Source organism: Xenopus tropicalis, chromosome 8 (genome assembly GCF_000004195.4).
Source record: "Xenopus tropicalis strain Nigerian chromosome 8, UCB_Xtro_10.0, whole genome shotgun sequence".
NCBI classification, from domain to species: Eukaryota; Metazoa; Chordata; class Amphibia; order Anura; family Pipidae; genus Xenopus; species Xenopus tropicalis.
Window position 1 is genome coordinate 41,982,974 of NC_030684.2, and position 22,197 is coordinate 42,005,170.

The 22,197-nt window shown below is 40.6% G+C and overlaps 1 protein-coding gene across 2 annotated transcripts in view; it reads left to right on the forward strand.

Annotated features, from left to right (window-relative positions):
• The window catches only part of stard8 (StAR related lipid transfer domain containing 8), an 81,607-nt gene that overhangs the window by 9,156 nt on the left and 50,254 nt on the right, over positions 1–22,197 (forward strand). The window contains exon 1 of one of the 2 annotated variants that reach the window (XM_004916807.4): positions 2,213–2,556. The exons of the other annotated variant lie outside the window; for it this stretch is intronic. Within the exon in view, the coding sequence (XP_004916864.1) occupies positions 2,457–2,556 (100 nt within the window). The 5' untranslated portion in view covers positions 2,213–2,456. Of the gene's footprint in view, positions 1–2,212; positions 2,557–22,197 lie in introns of those variants that run through there. 2 annotated transcript variants of the gene reach the window in all.

A 22,197-nucleotide genomic window follows, 5' to 3' on the forward strand; every position in this document is an offset into this window, starting at 1 on the left:
TTTGTTGTAAGAAGGGTGTACACAGTCCTTCTCAGTGCACTGACTGATAGCTTTCTGCTACCAGTCCCTACTTATATAGCCTTGTAAACCCTGTCTGCAAGCTATGCTTACCTTCATCCTCTCTCCCATGTCTTTGCCCTCCAGCCCTTACCCCTGTGCCTCTCTCCTTTGTGCATCCATTACTCACATACTCTGCTTCTCCATCCCTCACTTTGCCTTGCTTCTGTCTCATTCATTCATCTTTTCTTCTCTTCCTGGGTCTTACATCTTTTCTTATTCTCAACATCATTTATTTATATAGCACCATCCAGTTATGCAGGGTCTTACTATAGTTTAACAAACAAGGGTTACAGAATAAAAATGAGACCAGATTAGGTCATACACAGCAGGTGGCCATACAAAGGCAGATTTTAGCTGCCAATTTGGGTCTTTTATACCGATTGGCTGCGTATCTGCCCGTGTATTGGCACCCCCGACGGGTCTTCCCAACCGACATTTGGCCTAAAATTGGCCAGATCTCAATTGGGCAGGTTTGATCTTCCATCGGATCTAGGACTGCATCGGCTCATTGACGCGGTCTTGTGTCCAACGTCGCCTATACCTGACGTAATTCGTTCATTTGGCCATAGTGCAAACGGTCAAATTAGCCCGATTTTGGCCACCTTATGTGGGCATATCCAGAGAAGATTATTTGCTGACCTCGCCAAACTGCATATGGCCACCTTAAATCCATATACCAATATTTTATACAGTTCTGTTGATCACCACAGGTCAATCTGAATGACCCCTGGTGCCTCCCGTTTATGCCAGGGGAAGCAATTAACAGCAGGTTGGGGCTGTGCCATAATGTTTCATATCTGCTTCATTCATCTCTTCTGGCCATGCACATTATGGGACAGATTTATCAAAATGTGAGTTAAGAGCTTATACAGAAAAAATCACCAACTTTCTATTCATTCCTATGGGATTGTTAGAACCATATTTATTATGGGTGAAAGTAAAAAACTCATTTGATAAATACGCTCCTAAAAATCCCATAGGAATGAATAGAAAGTGGGTGAATTTTTATGTCAAGCTGTAAACTCACATTTTCATAAATCTGCCCCTAAGGTCCGCTTGTTTGGCACAGTGGACAGATCTCTACAGGATATGGCCACCTCAATATTGGATTGATCCGATAGTTCTGCCTCTGGGGCCAAACAATTAGATCAAATTTATATGATGCATGCCATTAGGTTGGGGACCTGCCCAGCTGACATCTAGCTAATCTGTCCATTGCCAGTATTGTTATTTGACCGAATTGCATACTCAGAATGGGGCTTGCTTCTATACACCAGAAATACTTGCTTCATGTGACCACAGAAATTTGTCTTTTCTAAGTAAAGGATGTGTGTGTGGTCGGGCAGCTCTTCTGTTTTTAAGGACATGCCCATGCACTACTTAATCTGTCTGCCCATCACTGTCACAGATTTGTCCTAACAGCTGTTGATTCTCCATGGAGACCCAAGTACTAAATATCATTCTTCCTAAGAGCTTTGTTGTGTAAAGTCTCCTCCCATGGCTTATTTTGGGCAATTTGTTAGCATGTGGCCAGGGTATGTGAGTAAGCAAGCTCTTTGGGGAGGGACAGTAATCAAATGCTAGGGAGAGAAGGTGACAGCTGTGACATACATTATGGAGGTACTTGTATGTGCTGGAACTGACTGTATGCTGGGGCACAGGAGATTTGCTAACTTTAAGGAGTAGTATGGACACCTATTAGTGGTAAAGTGGTGGTGAGGGTGGTGAGGTTGTTGGGTGGGTATAAGTCTGAAGTGCCAGTTACAAACAGAACAGACCAGATGAACTCACTAACTCAACCTTGGGTGTTGTTACTGTAGCTGCAACTTAACTGACCATGTAGAGGGGAGGGGGGATTTAGCTAGCAAGTAATACAGGGGTCCCAAAAATAACAGAAAGTATGAAATTAATTTGGTTAGATAGAATTAAACATGATAACATATCAGTGCAATGACACAAACAAGCAAAGTGGTTGAACAAATATAAAGCAGGCAAGTAGACACACACATATCCCTAATGGCAAATATAGAAACACAAAGAGACGCAGAGAGTCACATGTCATACAAGCACAGGCGAGATGCACACAGACACATGCTGCCCAGTAACAGAGTGAGCCCCAGAGCTGCTTGCGGAGCTACAGAATAGAGCAGTATAGATACAGGCACACACTCAGACACATCCAGCTGTCCCAGACACAGCCTGGGGGGGAGCTTGCTGTCACACTTTCCATGCTGCCTCCAGTCTCTGCGCTGCTACAGACAGCTCTTGCTAATGATTGTGCCTCCTCGCCTCTGCTTGTGCTGTGGGACTTCCCTGGATCTTGGGGAAATGCTGAGTGGATCTGAGCTGAGTGGATCTGAGAGGATACCAGAACAGCTCATATAATAAAGACGGGAATGCAGGAAGGAAGCAGGCTAAATCGTTCTTATTTTAAAGACAGGGCATCCAAAACCTGGCAACGTCTGAGGAGGAGATTGTCTGCTCCCCTGGAGCTGGGTGAGTTATGATTCTGCATTCTGCCCCTAACAGGGTCCAGTGCATGGGGGAAGCAGTATAATGTGATATTACCTATTCTATATGTTTTACATTCAGCCATTATATACAAAACCCCCTGTTATGTGCTATATTAAACATTCAGCTGTTATATTTATAGACACACCTATCATTCTTAGTTCTATGTCAAACATTCAGCTGTTATATACACAGGCAGTCTTATTTGGAGTGTCATTAGGTGCTGCATGAAAATTTCCTTTCCCCCCTCCTGACTAAAGCAGAACTAGAATTGTGGTCCTATTGGGTACTTGCACATAGACTGAACTTTGCTCTGTTCTGCTTTTTTTCACCTCAGAGTTACTGTTGCTATGGACTTTAGATAAGGTTCACATTTTCCTCACCACTAAAGGGTGAAACAGCAGGAAAATGAAGCCAAATCTTAGTCCTTGTGGCACCTCTGCATCTCACTGCTGTCGGTGTGCCATTGTATATAATTGTCTGGCATAAATATATCATCTTAAATGTATTCACTTTGGGAATGTAATAAATGGAAAGAAGCTCTTAATTTCATCTGTCTATCCACACTTGCAGATACTCGCATTTGTAATATGTACTTATAATAACTTTTCTAAATGAGGACACTGGTTGACAGATTCATTTGGTGCAAGTGGTAATGGCAGAATATGACAAATATTTGATGGACCGGGATGCACGGCATGATTCTAAAGTAAACAATGGCTCAATGCTTTACTATACTGGGGCTGATGGAAAGTACAGGTCCATCCAGCCATCTGCAGTTGCATTGTGGGACTTGCTGTGGTAATGCAATCTTCTCAGTAACTGCATTGATACCTATTTTAGAAAATGTCTGCCTTACCACTTGTCAGTTTACAAAAAAAATGTACATAAACATGTTACCTGTACTGGTTTTGTGAGAGTAATGTCTTACATGGACCTATGAGTTGCCTTCAAGTTCAAATGGACCAACTGCATTTAAATGAAACAATCAGGAATGCTTCTCAGGACTCATGCTCTTTTAGTACAAATGTAATAGTCGCATATGTTCTCAAATTACATATAATTCAGTTATCTGACCTGGTGGCAAAACATTCAGATGACCCAGTGGCCAGACTTTGTGGAGACAGCTTAAAGCGGAACTCTATCTAAACACAACTTAAGCTTTTTGAAAAGTAAACATGACTTCAAGCAACATTGCAATATACATCAAGTAAAAAATATGTAGCCTTTTCATGATTTTTAATACAATAGTATGGTTTGGAACAGTTACCTAAGCCTAGCCCTCTGTTCGGCTGGCTACTTTAAGATACTTTGCACACGTGATGACAGTAAGAAAAGGAACATTGCACTGCAATGCATTGTGGGTTTTGTGGTTTCTGCATGCTGTCTGTAATCTGTGGAAAAGTTGTTACAATTTTTAATGTCAGTGTTCTAGTCCCTCCTCCCCTACCAGTATTTCAAATAATGCAGAAGAACTGTTTTATCCATACTTTTTAAAGGAACAGAATACAGTTATAGGTATATTAGGGGTTTCTGTGTTCTGTGGGGCTCATTAACAAATTTTGGTTCAGAAGCTAGAGTTCCTCTTTAAGACTATTAATTGAAAAAAGCTGTTTAAGTGTGCTGGGCTGCCCAATAAAGAAGCCTTTCCTGTTACTCTTTTCTCCTTAAGAGCAGCAGCATCACTTCTTTACCCGTACCTGGAACCTAGAGCATGTGTTTCCTGTGTTTCTCTTTCTCTGCAATATGCTTTCTGTTTCTGTAGTTTTATCTTTTTATTTATATTTTGGCATGCCAGCTGAGCTTTTTGTTTCTAAAGACCTGGAACTATGTTCCTTTGAGTATTTTCCAATATGTTCATTATTACTAAGGAGCAAGGCTGGCTTTCCAGTAGTGTTAAGAGGTTATTTGTTGTGGGCCCTGGGATTGGAAGGGACAAAATAGGTTGTTGGGGGTTCTGGGAACTGTAGTTCGGCAACTGCTGAGGGCCCACAGGTTGGACACCCTGGGTTGTCGCAATCATTATAATACAGACAAGTTTTTAGAGAATCAAATCCCTGCTTTGCCACTTGCTCCAGAGCCATTCTGTTGTCCAGCTGAGCACATATGTACACTTTGAGATGTTAATGAACCTGGGAGAAGCTCATAACTTTATTCTGGCAGTGATGTGGTTAAGTGGGGCATGACACTACTTAACCCTTCCTTTGTTGGTGTAGAGGGCAGAGGAAGGGATATTCCAAGCTTGTCGTGGCAGTGTATAAATATTATGAGTGTGAGCTCATAGGCTGGGCTGGGTGCTTCTGACTCATTATTTCCCTCTGTTCCCCTGAGATGTGGGACTTGTGCAGGATGTGAGCAAATGGCTTCAGTCCCAGCCCGCTGCGTGTGATTAATATAGCACCACCAGAAGCATACACTAAAGGGAAGGGTGTCTGGGATTTGTAGTTCAGCTGAGTTGGGGCTGCAGTTTGAGAAGAGCGGGCAGAGCACAAAGTCTTTTGCACTCTATTGAGAAGACTCGACTCTGCTATCCCCAGCATCCCCAGTTATTCAATGAATGTTTGTAACAATTTTGTCACACTATAGTCTCACCCATGGCAAATTACCTACCCTAAACCCTGTGCAGGTCAGGTTGCATTGCTGAAGACTTTTTTTACCCTACACAGAACATTTATTTTCGTATACATAACATAGCATAAAGTTAGTCACCCTGTCAGCATTCACTTACTACCAGAGGATTCTGGAAGGTGCTGTTTGGCAGTTGTTTCCATGCTGCGGCTATTTCAGCTGAATCATTTGTGAGAAGTCAGCCAGTATATGGGCTCCGAGAGCTATTAATGCTACCTTCCCCTCCTCCTCATTACTTCCTCATTGTTAGGAAAGCAAAACTGTCTAGGATTGGTTGTGTCTGTGGGTTTAAATCTTGTGTATTATTATTAACATTTATTTATAAAGCACCAACATATTCCGCAGCGCTGTACAATAAGTGGGTTTCATACATTGGAAATACAGAGTAACATATAAAGCAATCAATAACCGATACAAGAGGTGAAGGGAACCCTGCCCAAAAGAGCTTACAATCTACTAAAGCTGGTCATACTCGTAACACATTTTCCTTTCCTAACAACCAATATCAGTGTAATCTGACAAAACCGTTAGTTTATTGTAAGGTTAGTAGGAACTGAACAATCATACATCAGCGATCTTTCATCCAGTATTGGTCAGAAAATCAGTCGGGCAGGTTTGAAACTTTTCATCCTTAGCAATGAAATTTGCCCATTGTCCAGTTGTTTGCAGGACTATGCAGGTAATTTTCCAACTTTTAACTAGACGATATTTCTTGTCATTTGGACAAATCGTACTTTTAAACAATTGTTTTAGGATAAACTTTTTCCTATAATACAGAAAAGATCTGTTAACAATGTGTATGATTAGCTTAAGATGCAGAGTTTTCACTTGCTGCTTTTTTGCTAGTTTAATAATTTTTTCCTTCAAAATGTATGCTGTTAGAAAAAGCAAACGTCGCCAAAGCAGATTTGTAAAAGTATGAACTGAGATCATATTCTAGCATTCCATGAAGATTCCAACAACGACATGCTCTAGCAGTTGTTTCCCCCATGTTGTTGCCCTTTAGTAAGCAGTTTGCTTTATACATGCTTTTCCTCAGATGGTCAGTCATTGGCTCAGTAGTTATACTGGCTGAGTAGATTGCTAATGCTTTAAATACCACTTAAGATGGTCTACATGATTTTTGGTATGTGAATGTTGGGTGGATGATTCTTTTTACTGTAGATATTGTTTGGTTTGAAAATTGAGCACATTTTAAAAATTTCATCTGCATCTGCAACATATTACTTCCTGCTGTTCTAATTGTTTCCTGCTGTTAGCCCAAAGGACCAGTAAAATACAAAGGTGGCCATACAGTATTTGGGCAGTGATACTGTATACTGAAAAGTATCATCCAGTGTATGCCACCCTTAGGGTAATGGCAGACTTTTGTCTCGCAACTTCAGGTACTGCACAATGTATATGTTTTACCACCGGCTATCTACATTTATCCCAATAGAGAGCTAACTTTGCACATTTTGCCATCCATGCTGGATGAGACTGGGGGCAACAAAAAGTCCTCTCTGCCATAGCCCTTAGGACTCTTTCACAGACAAAAGAAAAGAGCTATGGGGATTATAAACATTTGAATTCTATCAAGTTTATCTATACAACTTTTTTTTATGGTATTCCCCCATCTGTACCAATCTGAATTATGTATTTAACTAGGGATCAGTACCTTCTGGGTCCACCTGAGACCATTATGCCAACCAATTAATTGCTTGTCGGCACACTCTAGAGCTAGTTTATTAAATAATACCTTTGGCCCTTTAGCTAAATGTGACAGCTTTCTCCTATCAGCAGAGGCTAGGAGTTGCAAAATTATGACAATAAACATGAGAAGTTTCTCAGCTCCTTGTGACCCATCATGCACTAATGAGTAGGATGTTTCCAGGAACTTCACATTATATTTTCAGCTTTACTTTGCTTCCCTTTCAGTTTCTCATGTCTTGTTTGAGTGTTAAGATTAAAATACCCTTTGATAATCTCACCAGATCCCATGAGCCTTTTTCTGTTGTCAAATAATTTTTCTGTCATCAAGAACTGTCAAAGTTGTCTGTCAGGGTGTTATACAAAAGCAGCACGTACAGATCTGTGAAATGTATACATTCTTGCCTTAATTCTGAACTGGTCTGCAATATTTGGTGTGAGTTGCCATACACAAGTAGATGCAGATATATATGTTGAAAAGGCTTATCTGTGTCCAACCACAAACATCCCCACTGGACTTTCAGCTCCCTGCTTTGGTCTTTTAGGTATTGTGAAGCTTCTGAGGGGCCTGACAATACGTGATTGTAATATGAAGTAGAATAATGGACCAGTTCTGAAAAATGAACAAACTGGAGAGAAATTTTTTTTTGCCTTAGTATGTGAGAAGCTTAAGTCAGGATAAAAATAAATGTCATGTCTTCGTGACCCAAACTGACTTATGACTGTCCTAGAAAACTGGCATCTGTGTGGTTATTGGTATGAGTTGACTCTGTTATTAGATTTAGGAGGATACAGTGTGTGTTGGCAGTAAGAGGTGACCTTCATGGCTGTGTGTGTGGGCCCTAAGAAGATATTATCACAGACTCAGCGTGAGGGTACTTTCCTAACTTGGATCTGTTTCAGTAGTCGGCAGGATCTTTGAGGGTCACCAGCACAGGTCTGTGAATGGGCAGTACCTGACTGCTATCATGGGTAGATAATTGCTGTGGCAAGTTGTATAAAGATACCCTGACATTATCTGCAACATGTTCTCTGCTTTCTACTACACACCACAAAGTACAGGCAGGTTAATTGGCTTCTGATTACATTGATCCTAGTGTGTGAGACAGACCATAGACTGTTATCTCCACTCATGTAGGGAATGATGAGAATCATTCCGCTGTGTAAACATAAAAAATATAAACATGTATTAACGTTATTTAAACTGGAGGATTTCAGAGTTCTGCATTCAGGCCACCTCTATCCTTTCCCTATCTAAGGGTCCACTTCTCTCCACCTGCATTTTGTGTAAAAGACAGGCACAGAGTTGGCGTGAGTGCAGTTGCAGGGAGTGGAGTTCCACAATGACATTTCAGATGGGCTCATACCATTAGGGTTATGTGTTTGCCATTGTCTAGTCAGAGTCTTGGTTTGTTCATTCAGTCAATGTCTTATTCGACTATTACGTGTTTATAAAAAGCTGTTTGTCTGGCTTGCCCAACTTGAAGGATCATTTCATTATTATAGTTAAGTCGTGAGACATCTCCTTACTCGTCTGTAGCTGCCAGATACAAAGGCTTCAAGCCCATAAACCTTTCACTTAACAGCTGGAACCTCTGTACTTTGTATAGCAGAGAGGTTTGAGCATGACTGAGCATAGTAGCCAAGTTTAAGTAGTCACTGGATTATGCCTGTCATACTTTCATCACACAGCAGTCGCTGGCACATGCTCTTCCAAACAGTGATTCCATCACATGAACCTTGGCCTGTAATCCACCGATGTCTGTATTGTCAGTACTTAGCAAGATGTACTTTTGTGTATTTTGGCAAGGTTTGTAAACTTGGAAAAAACTGAGCACTCAACTGAGGACTCCACAAGGGCCACAAAATTAAAAGTAAAAAAATCTTTATTTATGGCTTCATAAAAATCATCAGCATCTCCATTTGCTTTATGTGTTTTGTGCCCTAGGGGCACTCACTCATAGGTCAATTTAATGTAATATTATTGTCTATGATTAAGTTCCCCTAGGACACCAAATGAATAGGGAAAATGGAGATGCTGATGATTTTAGTGTAGCCATAGATTTTAATTTTGTAGTTCTGTTGACAGATTACCACTCCCTGTGCTGAGGGACAGGGGCTGGTGCACCTGGAGCACCTTTTTTGATATGTGTTCCTACATTTGGTTTCCTAGCGACCCTTTTTCTTTAAATTGAGTGTTTTTGTACATATGGTTTTTTTTTTTTAATCTGTAGAATTCCATGTTTTCTACATGTTCTACAAGTTGCTATGGCTGCATAACTAGTGATCTATTAATAAACCTAAGAGTTTTTTATTGGTTCTTACTTGCTGCTTTGCAATAGCTGTCAATACAGGGTATTTCTGCTGCTTCCCAGTGCAGTAGTGAAGCTTGTGCACCACTTTACGAACCTGTCACATTCCTAGATCATTCCTGCACCTTTCCTGGTAATTTGTCAAGTGCAGAATTCTCCTGGAACAGCTAAGTGCTCATATGACAGTAACACTGATGTGTATCCCATGACACCTTCAGCCATCAACACTACACATTGCAGCACACATACCTCCTTGCAAATCTCTTGTCAGCATTCAGAGCACTGGCACATCCCTGAATTCATGCCAGATTCTCAAATATGTAGACAATTTTCTGCCCTTCCACACATACCATGCACAAACCAATATATACAGTGGAGGAAATAATTATTTGACCCCTCACTGATTTTGTAAGTTTGTCCAATGACAAAGAAATGAAAAGTCTCAGAACAGTATCATTTCAATGGTAGGTTTATTTTAACAGTGGCAGATAGCACATCAAAAGGAAAATCGAAAAAATAACTTTAAATAAAAGATAGCAACTGATTTGCATTTCATTGAGTGAAATAAGTTTTTGAACCCCTACCAACCATTAAGAGTTCTGGCTCCCACAGAGTGGTTAGACACTTCTACTCTATTAGTCAACCTCATTAAGGACACCTGTCTTAACTAGTCACCTGTATAAAAGACACCTGTCCACAGAATCAATCAATCAAGCAGACTCCAAACTCTCCAACATGGGAAAGACCAAAGAGCTGTCCAAGGATGTCAGAGACAAAATTATAGACCTGCACAAGGCTGGAATGGGCTACAAGAAGCTGGGAGAGAAGGTGACAACTGTTGGTGCGATTGTTCGAAAATGGAAGGAGCACAAAATGACCATCAATCGACCTCGCTCTGGGGCTCCACGCAAGATCTCACCTCGTGGGGTGTCAATGATTCTGAGAAAGGTGAAAAAGCATCCTAGAACTACACGGGAGGAGTTAGTTAATGACCTCAAATTAGCAGGGACCACAGTCACCAAGAAAACCATTGGAAACACATTACACTGCAATGGATTAAAATCCTGCAGCGCTCGCAAGGTCCCCCTGCTCAAGAAGGCACATGTGCAGGCCCGTCTGAAGTTTGCCAATGAACACCTGAATGATTCTGTGAGTGACTGGGAGAAGGTGCTGTGGTCTGATGAGACCAAAATAGAGCTCTTTGGCATTAACTCAACTCGCTGTGTTTGGAGGAAGAAAAATGCTGCCTATGACCCCCAAAACACCGTCCCCACCGTCAAGCATGGGGGTGGAAACATTTTGCTTTGGGGGTGTTTTTCTGCTAAGGGCACAGGACAACTTATTCGCATTAACGGGAAAATGGACAGAGCCATGTATCGTGAAATCCTGAACGACAACCTCCTTCCCTCTGCCAGGAAACTGAAAATGGGTCGTGGATGGGTGTTCCAGCACGACAATGACCCAAAACATACAGCAAAGGCAACAAAGGAGTGGCTCAAGAAGAAGCACATTAAGGTCATGGAGTGGCCTAGTCAGTCTCCGGACCTTAATCCAATAGAAAACCTATGGAGGGAGCTCAAGCTCAGAGTTGCACAGAGACAGCCTCGAAACCTTAGGGATTTAGAGATGATCTGCAAAGAGGAGTGGACCAACATTCCTCCTAAAATGTGCGCAAACTTGGTCATCAATTACAAGAAACGTTTGACCTCTGTGCTTGCAAACAAGGGTTTTTCCACTAAGTATTAAGTCTTTTTTTGTTAGAGGGTTCAAAAACTTATTTCACTCAATGAAATGCAAATCAGTTGCTATCTTTTATTTAAAGTTATTTTTTCGATTTTCCTTTTGATGTGCTATCTGCCACTGTTAAAATAAACCTACCATTGAAATGATACTGTTCTGAGACTTTTCATTTCTTTGTCATTGGACAAACTTACAAAATCATTGAGGGGTCAAATAATTATTTCATCCACTGTGTATATATATATATATATATATATATATATATATATATATATATAGTATTGTATCAGCTAGATACAATATACATTTCTTTACTATACAAAGAGGGAGTTACAAAGAGAGAGTTAAATGAATTAGTAATTTAAAGGGAATCTAATGGAAAAGTTCACTTTGGATGATCTCTGTCTTACCTGGATATTATGCTCTAGGTACATCTCTCAGCATCCTGGGCAAAAAGCGGAGAGAGTTGAAGTAACCCTGAAGCTAGTAATATTATTGGAGCTACTGGGCTACTAGTAAGGACTGTGCACACAGGGAGATTAATCTCCCCAAAATGCCATCCCACGGGCTAAAATGTAAATCGCCGATGGGATGGCATACACGGCGCGGCGATTTGCCAAAATCGGCGAAGTTGCCTTGAGAGGTGTATGCCATCCCACCGGCGATTTACATTTTAGCCGGTGGGATGGCATTTCGGGGAAATTAGTCGCCCCCAACAAGGGAGATTTGTGACTAATTTCCCCGTGTGCCACAGCCCTATGGGTTTGTTTTTCATTGTGAGGCATTAGTGTTCATCAAAATCTTTTTCCTGAATCTACATTTTAGCCATGTCACTGGCTACACATTAACTGGAACAATATATATATCAAAAGTAAGGGCCTATGTGTGTATATGCAATGTAAGATCAAATTGTCTGCACTCACCAAACTTTTGATCTTAAATGAATACTGTCACGGGAAGACATGTTTTTTTTTAACTGCATCAATGAGCTTCTCCAGCAGAATACTGCATTCAAATCTGTTTTTCAAAAACACAGATTTTTCAATATTTAATTTTGAAGTTTCACATGGGGCTAGCCATATTCATCATTTCCCAGAGTGCCACAGTCATGTGACCTGTGCTCTGATAAACTTCAGTCACACTTTACTGCTGAGCTGCAAGTTGGAGTGATATCTCCCCCCCCCTCCCAGCAGCCGATCAGCAGAACAATGGGAAGGGAGCAAGATAGCAGCTCCCAGTAGGTATCAGAATAGCACTCAATAGTAAGAAATCCAAGTCCAGCTTGGGACTCCTCCAGTTACATGGGAGTAGGAGAAACCATAGTTTACCTGAAAGCAGTTCTAATGTCTAGCACTGGCTCCTTCTGAAAGCTCAGACTCAGGCAAATACATTTGTTGGTTCAAGAATAACATTTATAAAAAGTAGAGTGAATTATTTGCTATGTTATTGGCTTTTTCAAATTACATATTTATTCTCATGCCCTGTCCACATATCTATACTCTTTTAAAATATTTTGCTGGTTTTACAGGCTTAAGATGGCCATACTGGGCAGTAATTCAGTTCCTCCAGTCTGCTTATCTGCCTATGTATGGGGCACTCTGATGGGCCTACCCGACTATTATCTGACTGAAAGTCGGCCAGATATCGATCGGACAGAATTAACCATCTCATCAGAATGATTACTGCATCGGCTTGTTAATGTGGTCCTCGTTTCCATGGCCTTTATTACTATCATCGGTTGGCCCTTGGGCCAAACTATCAGACCAGTCCAAGTCATTGACACTAAAGTTAAGAGCACAGGTGACACAACCAGTGATATAGGTAGTATATACAGCCACAGAGTCCGTTTTGCTGACGGAAGGGCTCGCTCTGTTCATCCATGTAGACATCAGAGCTCAGAGATCAGTGTGGTGCCTGAGGACAGATGTGGAGGCCACTGTTGTAGGAAGAGATGAAAAGGCCTTCTGGTCCAGCAGTTTAGTGGAATGTTATACATTCGTGCCATTATATACATTTTCTTTTAGTATACATTTTGAGTTAGTATAAGTTGTCTCTTGAGCTATTTAAGTGATATATTTTAGAAGCAGCCTTGTGTGCCAGGCTATTTTAGGTATTTTCTGACACGCCACATGGGTGACCTCTTTATACTATCACAAATGAATGTGCTTCTAATACCCATTCGAGATTGTCTCCTCCCACACAAGTCTATGGGGCTGATTTACTTACCCACGAACGGGTCGAATGGAGTCCGATTGCGTTTTTTTCGTAATGATCGGTACTTTGCGATTTTTTCGTATGTTTTGCGATTTTTTCGGATTCTTTACGAATTTTTCGTTACCAATACGATTTTTGCGTAAAAACGCGAGTTTTCCTATCCATTACGAAAGTTGCGTAAAAAGTTGCGCATTTTGCGTAGCGTTAAAACTTACGCGAAAAATGCGCAACTTTTCGCGTAAGTTTTAATGCTACGAAAAATGCGCAACTTTTTACGCAACTTTCGTAATGGATACGAAAAACTCGCGTTTTTACGCAAAAATCGTATTGGTAACGAAAAATTCGTACAGAATCCGAAAAAATTGCAAAACATACGAAAAAATCGCAAAGTAATCGCAAAATGTTCGTTTTCAAGTCGGAACTTTTCCAATTCGGGTCGGATTCGTGGGTTAGTAAATCAGCCCCTATGTGTTCATAAGTTCACTGATGTGTTGTATCTTGCAAACAATGTCACACATGCGGCCCTTGCACCCAAAACGGATCATTACGCCCACATTAAGAGGTGTGTCACCCTCTTGTCAAAATCAGGATCTGAGCCCCTCGCACACACAGATGCCCTTGTTATACATCTGGGAAGGGGTGTGCCTGACGACCCTTCAGAAATGTGTTTTGAACTATTTATAGCACTGTTTTTTGGCTGCCTCAATGCTTCCATTCACACAAACTGTATATAACGAATGCATTCAGGCTTGCAACACCCTCATTAACTTAGTGACAGATTCCGCAGAAAGTACTAAATGCGCCTATTGACAGATTTTGGAAATAACTTGGAAAAGATCTGCATCCAGTTTGACTTAAACCTATTCTATAATGGCTAAACATACACAGATATTCACATATATATAATGTATGTCCTTTGTAGACAAGGAATGAGTGGCTACTAAGAGCTGCAGGTTTGGATACAACGCTGCAAGTCTAATTCTACTTACAGTTCCTTTGTGCAGGCACTAGGAGGTGCTAGGAGCTCTGGGCAGCATTGAATTGGACGCATTTGTCATACGTGCCTCCCATTGCTTCAGAAATGTAGTAGAAATATTCCATCTCCCCACCCAGCTCTTCATATTTTGCCCATGAGAACATATCAGGGGAGCATTATGTGGGCACATAGTGCTGGCATCTGTTTGGATTTAGAGTTTGGGTGTGGGGCAGCTGGGCAAGGGGCACAGAACAGGTGTAAGTAATACAGGGTTTATTATTACAATAAGAGCAGTGTATTCATTTCTGTACTCATGAAAAGCTTAAGTATCTGACGCTGCTTACAAGGCTGTTATGCAGGAATGTTCAGCAGCTGCATTTCATCCCCTATAAAAAATATACTGTCCCTCCTTACAGATTGACTTTCTCAGTCAGAGGGTACACACACATTACAGTACTGTGTGCTATGGACATATGCTGTGGCTGGGCTGGCACAGAGGGTCAATTTAAGAAGGTGCAAATAGGGAACCTTTTATTGTCTTGCTAATTGTAGCCAGTATTAAATCAGATTGTTGAGCCAGATGTGAATAACTGGTAGAACTATTAAACAGCAAAACCAATGTTGGTTGGTGGATTATAATCGCACAGATAAAGACCTGCATATTGTTTGAGTTAGGAGCTGGCCATACATTGAGCGACCCTTTAAGGTATCTGACCAATCAGCTTAGGGGGCGGATGCATAGATATGGTACAACTGGCCATGTTATATTGTTCTGTTCTCTTTACAGAGAGTACAATCCAAGTTTATAATCTAAGATTTCTGTCACATTCATTATGGTTAGTTTTTATCAGAAGCCAATTGCCTTCATGTATGTTTTTGGCATTTGGCATGAAACCCAAGTATACATGAAGAGAGCATACACATTTCTTGCAGGTAGTGGGATCTCAGCACTGCAATTCAGGATTGTTACCTACTGAGCCATTGTGTTGCTTAAAGTTTACCTGCTCATTACTTTGCCTGTGTTTCATATTCTTTATAGGGTGTTAGGGTCTCTTCCCAGTCACCCAGTTGTTCGCTGACCCCCCTAAGCTCTGATCTGTACTTATATTAGTTTCTGTGCAGCTCTAGGGAATAATTTAATACTCATGCTTCATGTCAGTTTTTGTTGCTAGAGAAAGAGCTACTTTGTAGCTATACTGTGCTAAATATTCACAGTTTGCTTTTTCACGCATTGATAGGAATTAAGATATAGGGACCTACATAAGCTGTGTTTTAGCATGCCAGGCAAAGTTTTTTCTTTCCCTTTTACAATTGTCCTGCTTATTCCAGATGTATGATCTGGAATCAATTCCTCTCTTATAGTACTTAGTGGTCCCTGATGGGTTTTTCCTGGAGGAACCGCTATCACTAATATTACAGCATGGTCAGCACAGCACTTTTCCTTTAATGAGCAATAATGTACCTATATTTAATACAAAGTCATCAGTAGGGGTTATGTTTATTTTAGATCCTTAATAATTCCTTTGATCTATATATAAGCAACTCAAGCAGCACATTCAAACTCAAATGAATAGAGGGAATGCTTTTCCCAGGCTATAAGCATTCCAGCTCTCAAGGTGGTGGGCTAGGATAGGAGGTCCTGACACTTTGGTATCCTGCTAAGCAAAGCCATCTCCAGGCCAGCACAGATAAATAGGACTATGTTCACTTTCACAGATGTCCTATCCCCTGTAGCCATGCATCCCATCATCTCTGCAGGAGATTAGTTTATTTACTTAGTGGGAAAGGGATTGTGGGGGACGGATGGGCTACGTGTCCCACCCTGCAACCAGAGGGCAGGTGAGCTTATTCAGGGTCTGTTTCATATTTACTGGTTGTTATAATTGATCAGTCTTTAGAACAGCCTCCCCTTGGTTCTATGGGGTCTTGTGCAAGACATTTGTGGCCACCTATGGAATATTGGACAATAATAAATGTTAGTTTTCTGGGCCTTAAAAGTGATAGTGTTTCTCTGAAGCCCAGTGGGTACTGCTTTAAACACTTTCAAAATTCAGATTGGTAGCATCACTTTAATATGTACTAATTATGTTTATACAGTTTGGCTTAAGCATTTTTTAATTTGGCCAGAAGTATGGTCAGTATTGTTTCATTCAGACTGTATCTCAATGTTATTATTCTATATTATAAGCTTTTTTTTCCATATAATTTTGACATATGAGTTAGACGTAGGCTGATGCTACATGGGCTAATTCTCAGCCTGCGGCACTGCATCCGTAACCATTGCGTCAGCCTGGGTGCAGGCACATGTGGTGGATATTGGTGTTGAAACACGTATATGCATTTTGCTGAGGGCCGTGATAAACCTTGTGTGGCATCAGCCTAAAGGTCCCCATACACTATAAGATCCGCTCGTTTGGCGATGTTGCCAAGCGAGCGGATCTTTACCCGATATCCCCACCTACGGGTGGGCGATATCGGGTAGCAAGTTGCTTTAAAAAAAATAATCCGATCGTTTCGCCCTGGGGCTAAACGATCGGATTACATTTGCGGCCATGGGCAGTCGGTTCGGGGACCGCATCAACGAGCCGATGCGGTCCCTGATCCGACTGGATTTTCTAACCTGGCCGATCGATTTCAGGCCAGATATCGGTCGGCCAGGCCGCTCATTTCTGCCCATACACGGGCCGATTAGCTGCCAAATCGGTCCAAGGGATCAATATCGGCAGCTTCTATTGGCCCGTGTATGGGGGCCTTTACACAGTAATTCTCTGTTTATTCTGAGATGTATTTGGGCTGAGAGAGGAAACAGGAGTATCCAAAGATCCAGAGGAAACCTATACCACTAGGGGGAGAATATACAAGCTCCATGCAGATGTTGTATATAAACAATAATCATCTGAAAACCATAAGAAACTTTTGGTGGTTAAGAGGCAGAAAAAAAGAATAAACCCCAAAATGTTTAGCCAGTAAATCCTAAGTAGTGATTGTAATGATTGCAATTTTCCTGAACCGAACAATACAAATATTTTGTCCCTGAAGAAGAGTACAGTCAGTACTCGAAACGTTGGATTTTTTCAAATAAATTTTTTCACTAATTGCTAAGTCCTTGTGCGTGCGGCTCTCTGTCCTTATATTTCCTCATTTTGCCAGCACCCAAGGCATTTGAGCCTGTGTAGGGTGTGCTCCACTCTTCCTTGTATATATATATATATATCAGGACATGGGAATGTGTGTGTATATTTTTAACATTATATTTACCCATTTCTTCAGACCATTGTAAAATTATGCCAGAACCTTTCTTCATTACTATATTTATTTTTCACTATTTACTTTCTTTTTCCCACCCCACCCTAAATGTACTGGTCGCTCCAGTAGATTTATCTTATGTTAGGTGTCAGTGAAACTGCGCAAGTTTCATGGAATGACAACCTACAGTTACTATAGAAACCAAACATTCCCGATGGAATGTCGGAATTTTTCACATTATGGGTGTTTCCCAAACTTAGCTCAATAAAGTATACTGTTTAACTGTGGGTGGGTATTTACAAGAGCATAGTTCATTTACCCGGTAGATCCTGTATACATGCTTCATTCAAGGAGGACCTGCCTAGGTCAAATAATATGTTGCAACTAATAAAGATGTATTTGTTTAAACAGTTTGACAAGTAAATTGTACCTACCTACCTGTTGGAGGTCACTATACTTTACTTTTTTTTGAGTGTGCTTATTGAGTTTGTCATATTATAAAGATGTTATACAAAGAAGGCTATAAAGGCCTTGAATGGCCCTAATGAGGACAGTAGGTTTTCTGTTTTACATTCCTGGGCTAAAAGACTCCCCAGTATATTCCAAGCACAATTCTTTTATGCTTCTCTTTTTTGATTGGTTCAGGAAAATTGCAATCATTACAATAACTTATTGGGATTTTCTGGCTAAATATTTTGGGGTTTATTTATTTATTTTTTTGCCTCTTAACCACCAAAAACTCCTAACGGTTTTCAGATGATTATTGAATGTGTTTGTTTACATTACTGTCCCCTGAATGTTCCTTGTGGGTATAAAAGCTGACTGCTGTCTGTGAAAGATTGGAGAGTCCATATGGAATTACAGCTCCGCTGCTCCTTTTATGTGAAGGCATAATATTTGTGTAGTCTTTGTGGGCTGCTGAGCTCCCAGGCGGCATTGGATTAGAATTTCAACATTCTCATTTGTTTTGTTAGGATGCAGTCGAAAATGGTACTCCACATTATGGCTTTGGTGCCTTTGAGTGTAGCTGTGGTGAAATACTACAGTTCCCAGCATGCCATTCCAATAACCAGCTTCTTTGTAATTTGAGCATCATTTAAATAAAGAGAATACTTTGGTACTACAGCTCCCAACATCGTTTAGCACACAAGGTTACGTTTTACTTGAAAATAAATCATCGTCAACTACTTTTTATTGCCCACAATAAGATATAAAATTCAAAAATTAGTCCACAACCAAAATAGTCACTTTAGTACTCATTTGTAAGGCTAAATGTTGACAATTTGCTAAGCATGGCCTCAGTAGATTCAGTCAAAACGCAAAAGTGCCATATTTTTATCTTCAAATGTTATCTTCTTCAAATGTGAAAGTATATTTCCTTGCTTCCTGCCTTGTCGCTGAATCTGATTACAGCCCTGGAGTACAACCACTATGAATACCATTTAATAACAGGTGAACAGTTTGCTCTAGGTCTAGTGCACCATAGCAACCAAAAATCAGGTAGAGGTGTAGGTGTGCTGCTTAAAAGCATACATCTGATTGGTTGCTCAGAGTTAGAAGAACTGCAGCAAAGAGTAATTAAATGTCATCCTATAGAAGCTCTGATAAAGTTCAGGACTAAATATCATGGAGGCAAGGCAACTAATTAAACACATTTTAGCTGTCCAGATCAGTAACCCATAGCAAACAGTCAGAATTTTGTCTCACCCATCTGTGTGCAGTTCACCAGTCAGGGCTAACTGCTGATTGATGAGTTATGGCTCAGTAAGAAATAGTCAATGACAGACAGGGCACTTCGTCGCCAGCAGGGGATTTCCTGTGTGCAGCAAAGTACCCCATATGTTATTGCCCAAATACCAAATTGTCAACTAATTAGCAATTCATTTAGATACATCCTACATGGCTGCACATAAATCAGTTGAGTCTGCAGCATGCATCTACATTAATTGCTAATTAGCCATGCAGGATGTGGGTTCAATATGAGTCTGGTATTAAAGGGGTTAGGTGGCAACCCTACCTGTCTCACATGTTCTTCCTGTTTCACTAAAGCAGCACTGCCGCAGGTATTCCATGCTGTGGGGCAAGTATCTGCTATATCACATGATCAGGGCCCAGATTATTATAAAACAATAATGTCATACAAGCATGCTGGGGACCTTAATGATCTCCTAGAGGACCAAAGAGCAGATGTGGACATTCAGCAGCTCTCCACATGTTGTTGAACTACAACCTGCAAATGCCACCTGGCTGAAGGCTGTTAAGGATATAAATTGTAGTTCAACAACATCCAGAGGGCTGAAGGCTGTCCATTCCAGCCTGCCTGTGCCATAGCTATTACATTTCTGGCTTGCTCTTTGATCTATGCTGTGCTGAGCATTGTCTGACAACACGTGGCAAGGTCAGTGCCTTGCTAAGCACAAATGTAAAACTTAACTTAAAAGTCTACATTCAGTTTCAAAGGCAACTTGCAGTTGTTCATTTATTTTATTTCTTCATTTAAAGGCTGAAAACTAGCAAAATTAAAAAAAAAGGCTTTAAAGGTTAAGTTGCATTTAAATATTTTGGAAATATTTTGTGCCTCTCTGTAAAAATACTAAGAAAAAGATTTAGCAATAGGATTTAATGACCCTTTGTGTGGCATAGGAAGCTTATAAGGAGGGTATCTTTTGGGCTAATGTATATATATTGTGTTAATAAATCTATATATATATGCCTTTTATTGTTTGCTCATATAGTTCCCTTGAAGGCACGAGGGAGTTAATGATCCCTCACATGTGTGCTGTCACACACACACCAACTGCCTGCACTAAACTAACACCTTCCCTTTTTATAACCCAACCTGTCCTTGATTGGCTAGAGCTCTTAGAGAGGCGTGGCCTCAAATCCATCAAGGACTTTTCACTGATCACCTCCAGTTTGTGCCTTCAGTGACAACAGCTCAGCAGGGTCATCGGCTGAGCTGGCATAAGGCTGGCACTGCTGCACTCCTTGCCACGTGCCTCTTATCTGCCCAAGCCTTTACATACTATCAGCTTTGAGCCCCTGAAAAAACAAGCTGTTTATCCCTCACTCATCACCTGTATCGTTTTCAAACAAGGAGGGATAGATTGTCCTTGTCCAGCACTATAGAAAAAAAAAAGTGTGCAGCTCGGTGACAAAAGAAGAATAGACACAGCCTCAAGGTAAATGTCATTTTTAAATAGCCAGGATTAGCCAGTGTGCTTATTAAGGTGTTGTATGGCGTTACTGAGCTTTATTGCACCTATTCTGATCGCCTGCCAATGATGAGAGCATGTACTGAAGTAATGGGATTGTTTGTCTAGAGCAATGCTTTTCACTTTTTTATCAAATTGTTTATTCTAATTGGGTCCAGATGATCAAGGCTTCATGGCAAATCAAATGCATATGCACAAGAGTTTATCTCTACCTCTGTTAAAGGAATATATATATATAGAAAATATATAATGCATACGTTAAGGGCAAATGGCATTTTGCAGCTTTCTGTTTTGCTTAGCCCCCACCTTGTTTTATAACAATGAGCAGGGCCCTCTTTCCCTTGTGTGTCAGTCTATATTTTCTTGGAATCTGTATGTTTTAATGTATAACCCTTTCTCCTTTTGTATAGCATGAGGAATGTATATGATACCACTTTAATAATAATAGATTCCTTATGTGTAATAGATAAATCTCTTACATGCATTATACATGTACTGTAAAGAAGTAATGGTGCCTTGTAATGTCTTCACTAATGGTGACCCTGGGTGGAGTGCATTTTCTGTTCATATATACTTGAATAATATAAACTATCTGATGGTTAAGTATTCATTCTGGGGATATATTCTACTTTCTCAGTTACAGCTAGAGGAGACTTTATCAGCCTTTTCACCTAGAAATAATGTGTGGTATGTTACTGATGCAGTAGTAGAAATTGTGGAACTTTAAGATCATTAACTCACCATTCTGAAGTCCACTGGGATTTTCTATATTTTGATCAGAGGTCAAGGGAGATTTTCACCTTGCCACATATTTTTCATTGCAGATCAGATGCTAAAAGCTAGCTAATCATTACATTTCTATCCTCAAGGCACCCTTGGTCTGCAAAGCAGCTTCCAGTAGGAGAGACTCTGTTAAATCCTAAACTATGTTTTGTATGTGAACTTGGACATGAACACAACTCGCATACACAAATGCATTCAGACTACCCCTAAACACTCTTGGCAGTCGCATCAAATTCTAAGTAAGAGAATGTGATTGTTAAGTTGTGTCCATGTGTTCTTGCCAACAATCAAATCCAATTTTTGTATGTGAGCAGTTGTTTGACTGCAATTCTATACAAAATGAAGCTCTATAGGAGGCTTTAAAAACTGTTACCTGTGTGATGCAAGTCAGGATCCCAGAAAGCATTGTTTATACCATTTTATTACACTGTGAGGGCCATTTATCAAAGTACGATTGAGGCCAAATACAAAAAATTTGTATTTTTTCCAAGTTTTAGAACAGTGCATATTTTATTTTATTTTTGTTAATTTGCACAACTTTTTCATACTTTGCGACAATTTGTGCCACAAAAATGTATTTGTCTAAAGGAGTACGACAGTTTCGGATTCATTCAAGCTTCAGTATCATGATTTTCCTTGGGCCAGGTTGGAGCTGCAGGGTGACATTGAGTCCTATGGGAGACTTTCCTTGGGCCAGGTTGGAGCTGCAGAGTGCCATTGAGCCCTATGGGAGGCTTTCCTTGGGCCAGGTTGGAGCTGCAGAGTGCCATTGAGCCCTATGGGAGACTTTCCTTGGGCCAGGTTGGAGCTGCAGAGTGCCATT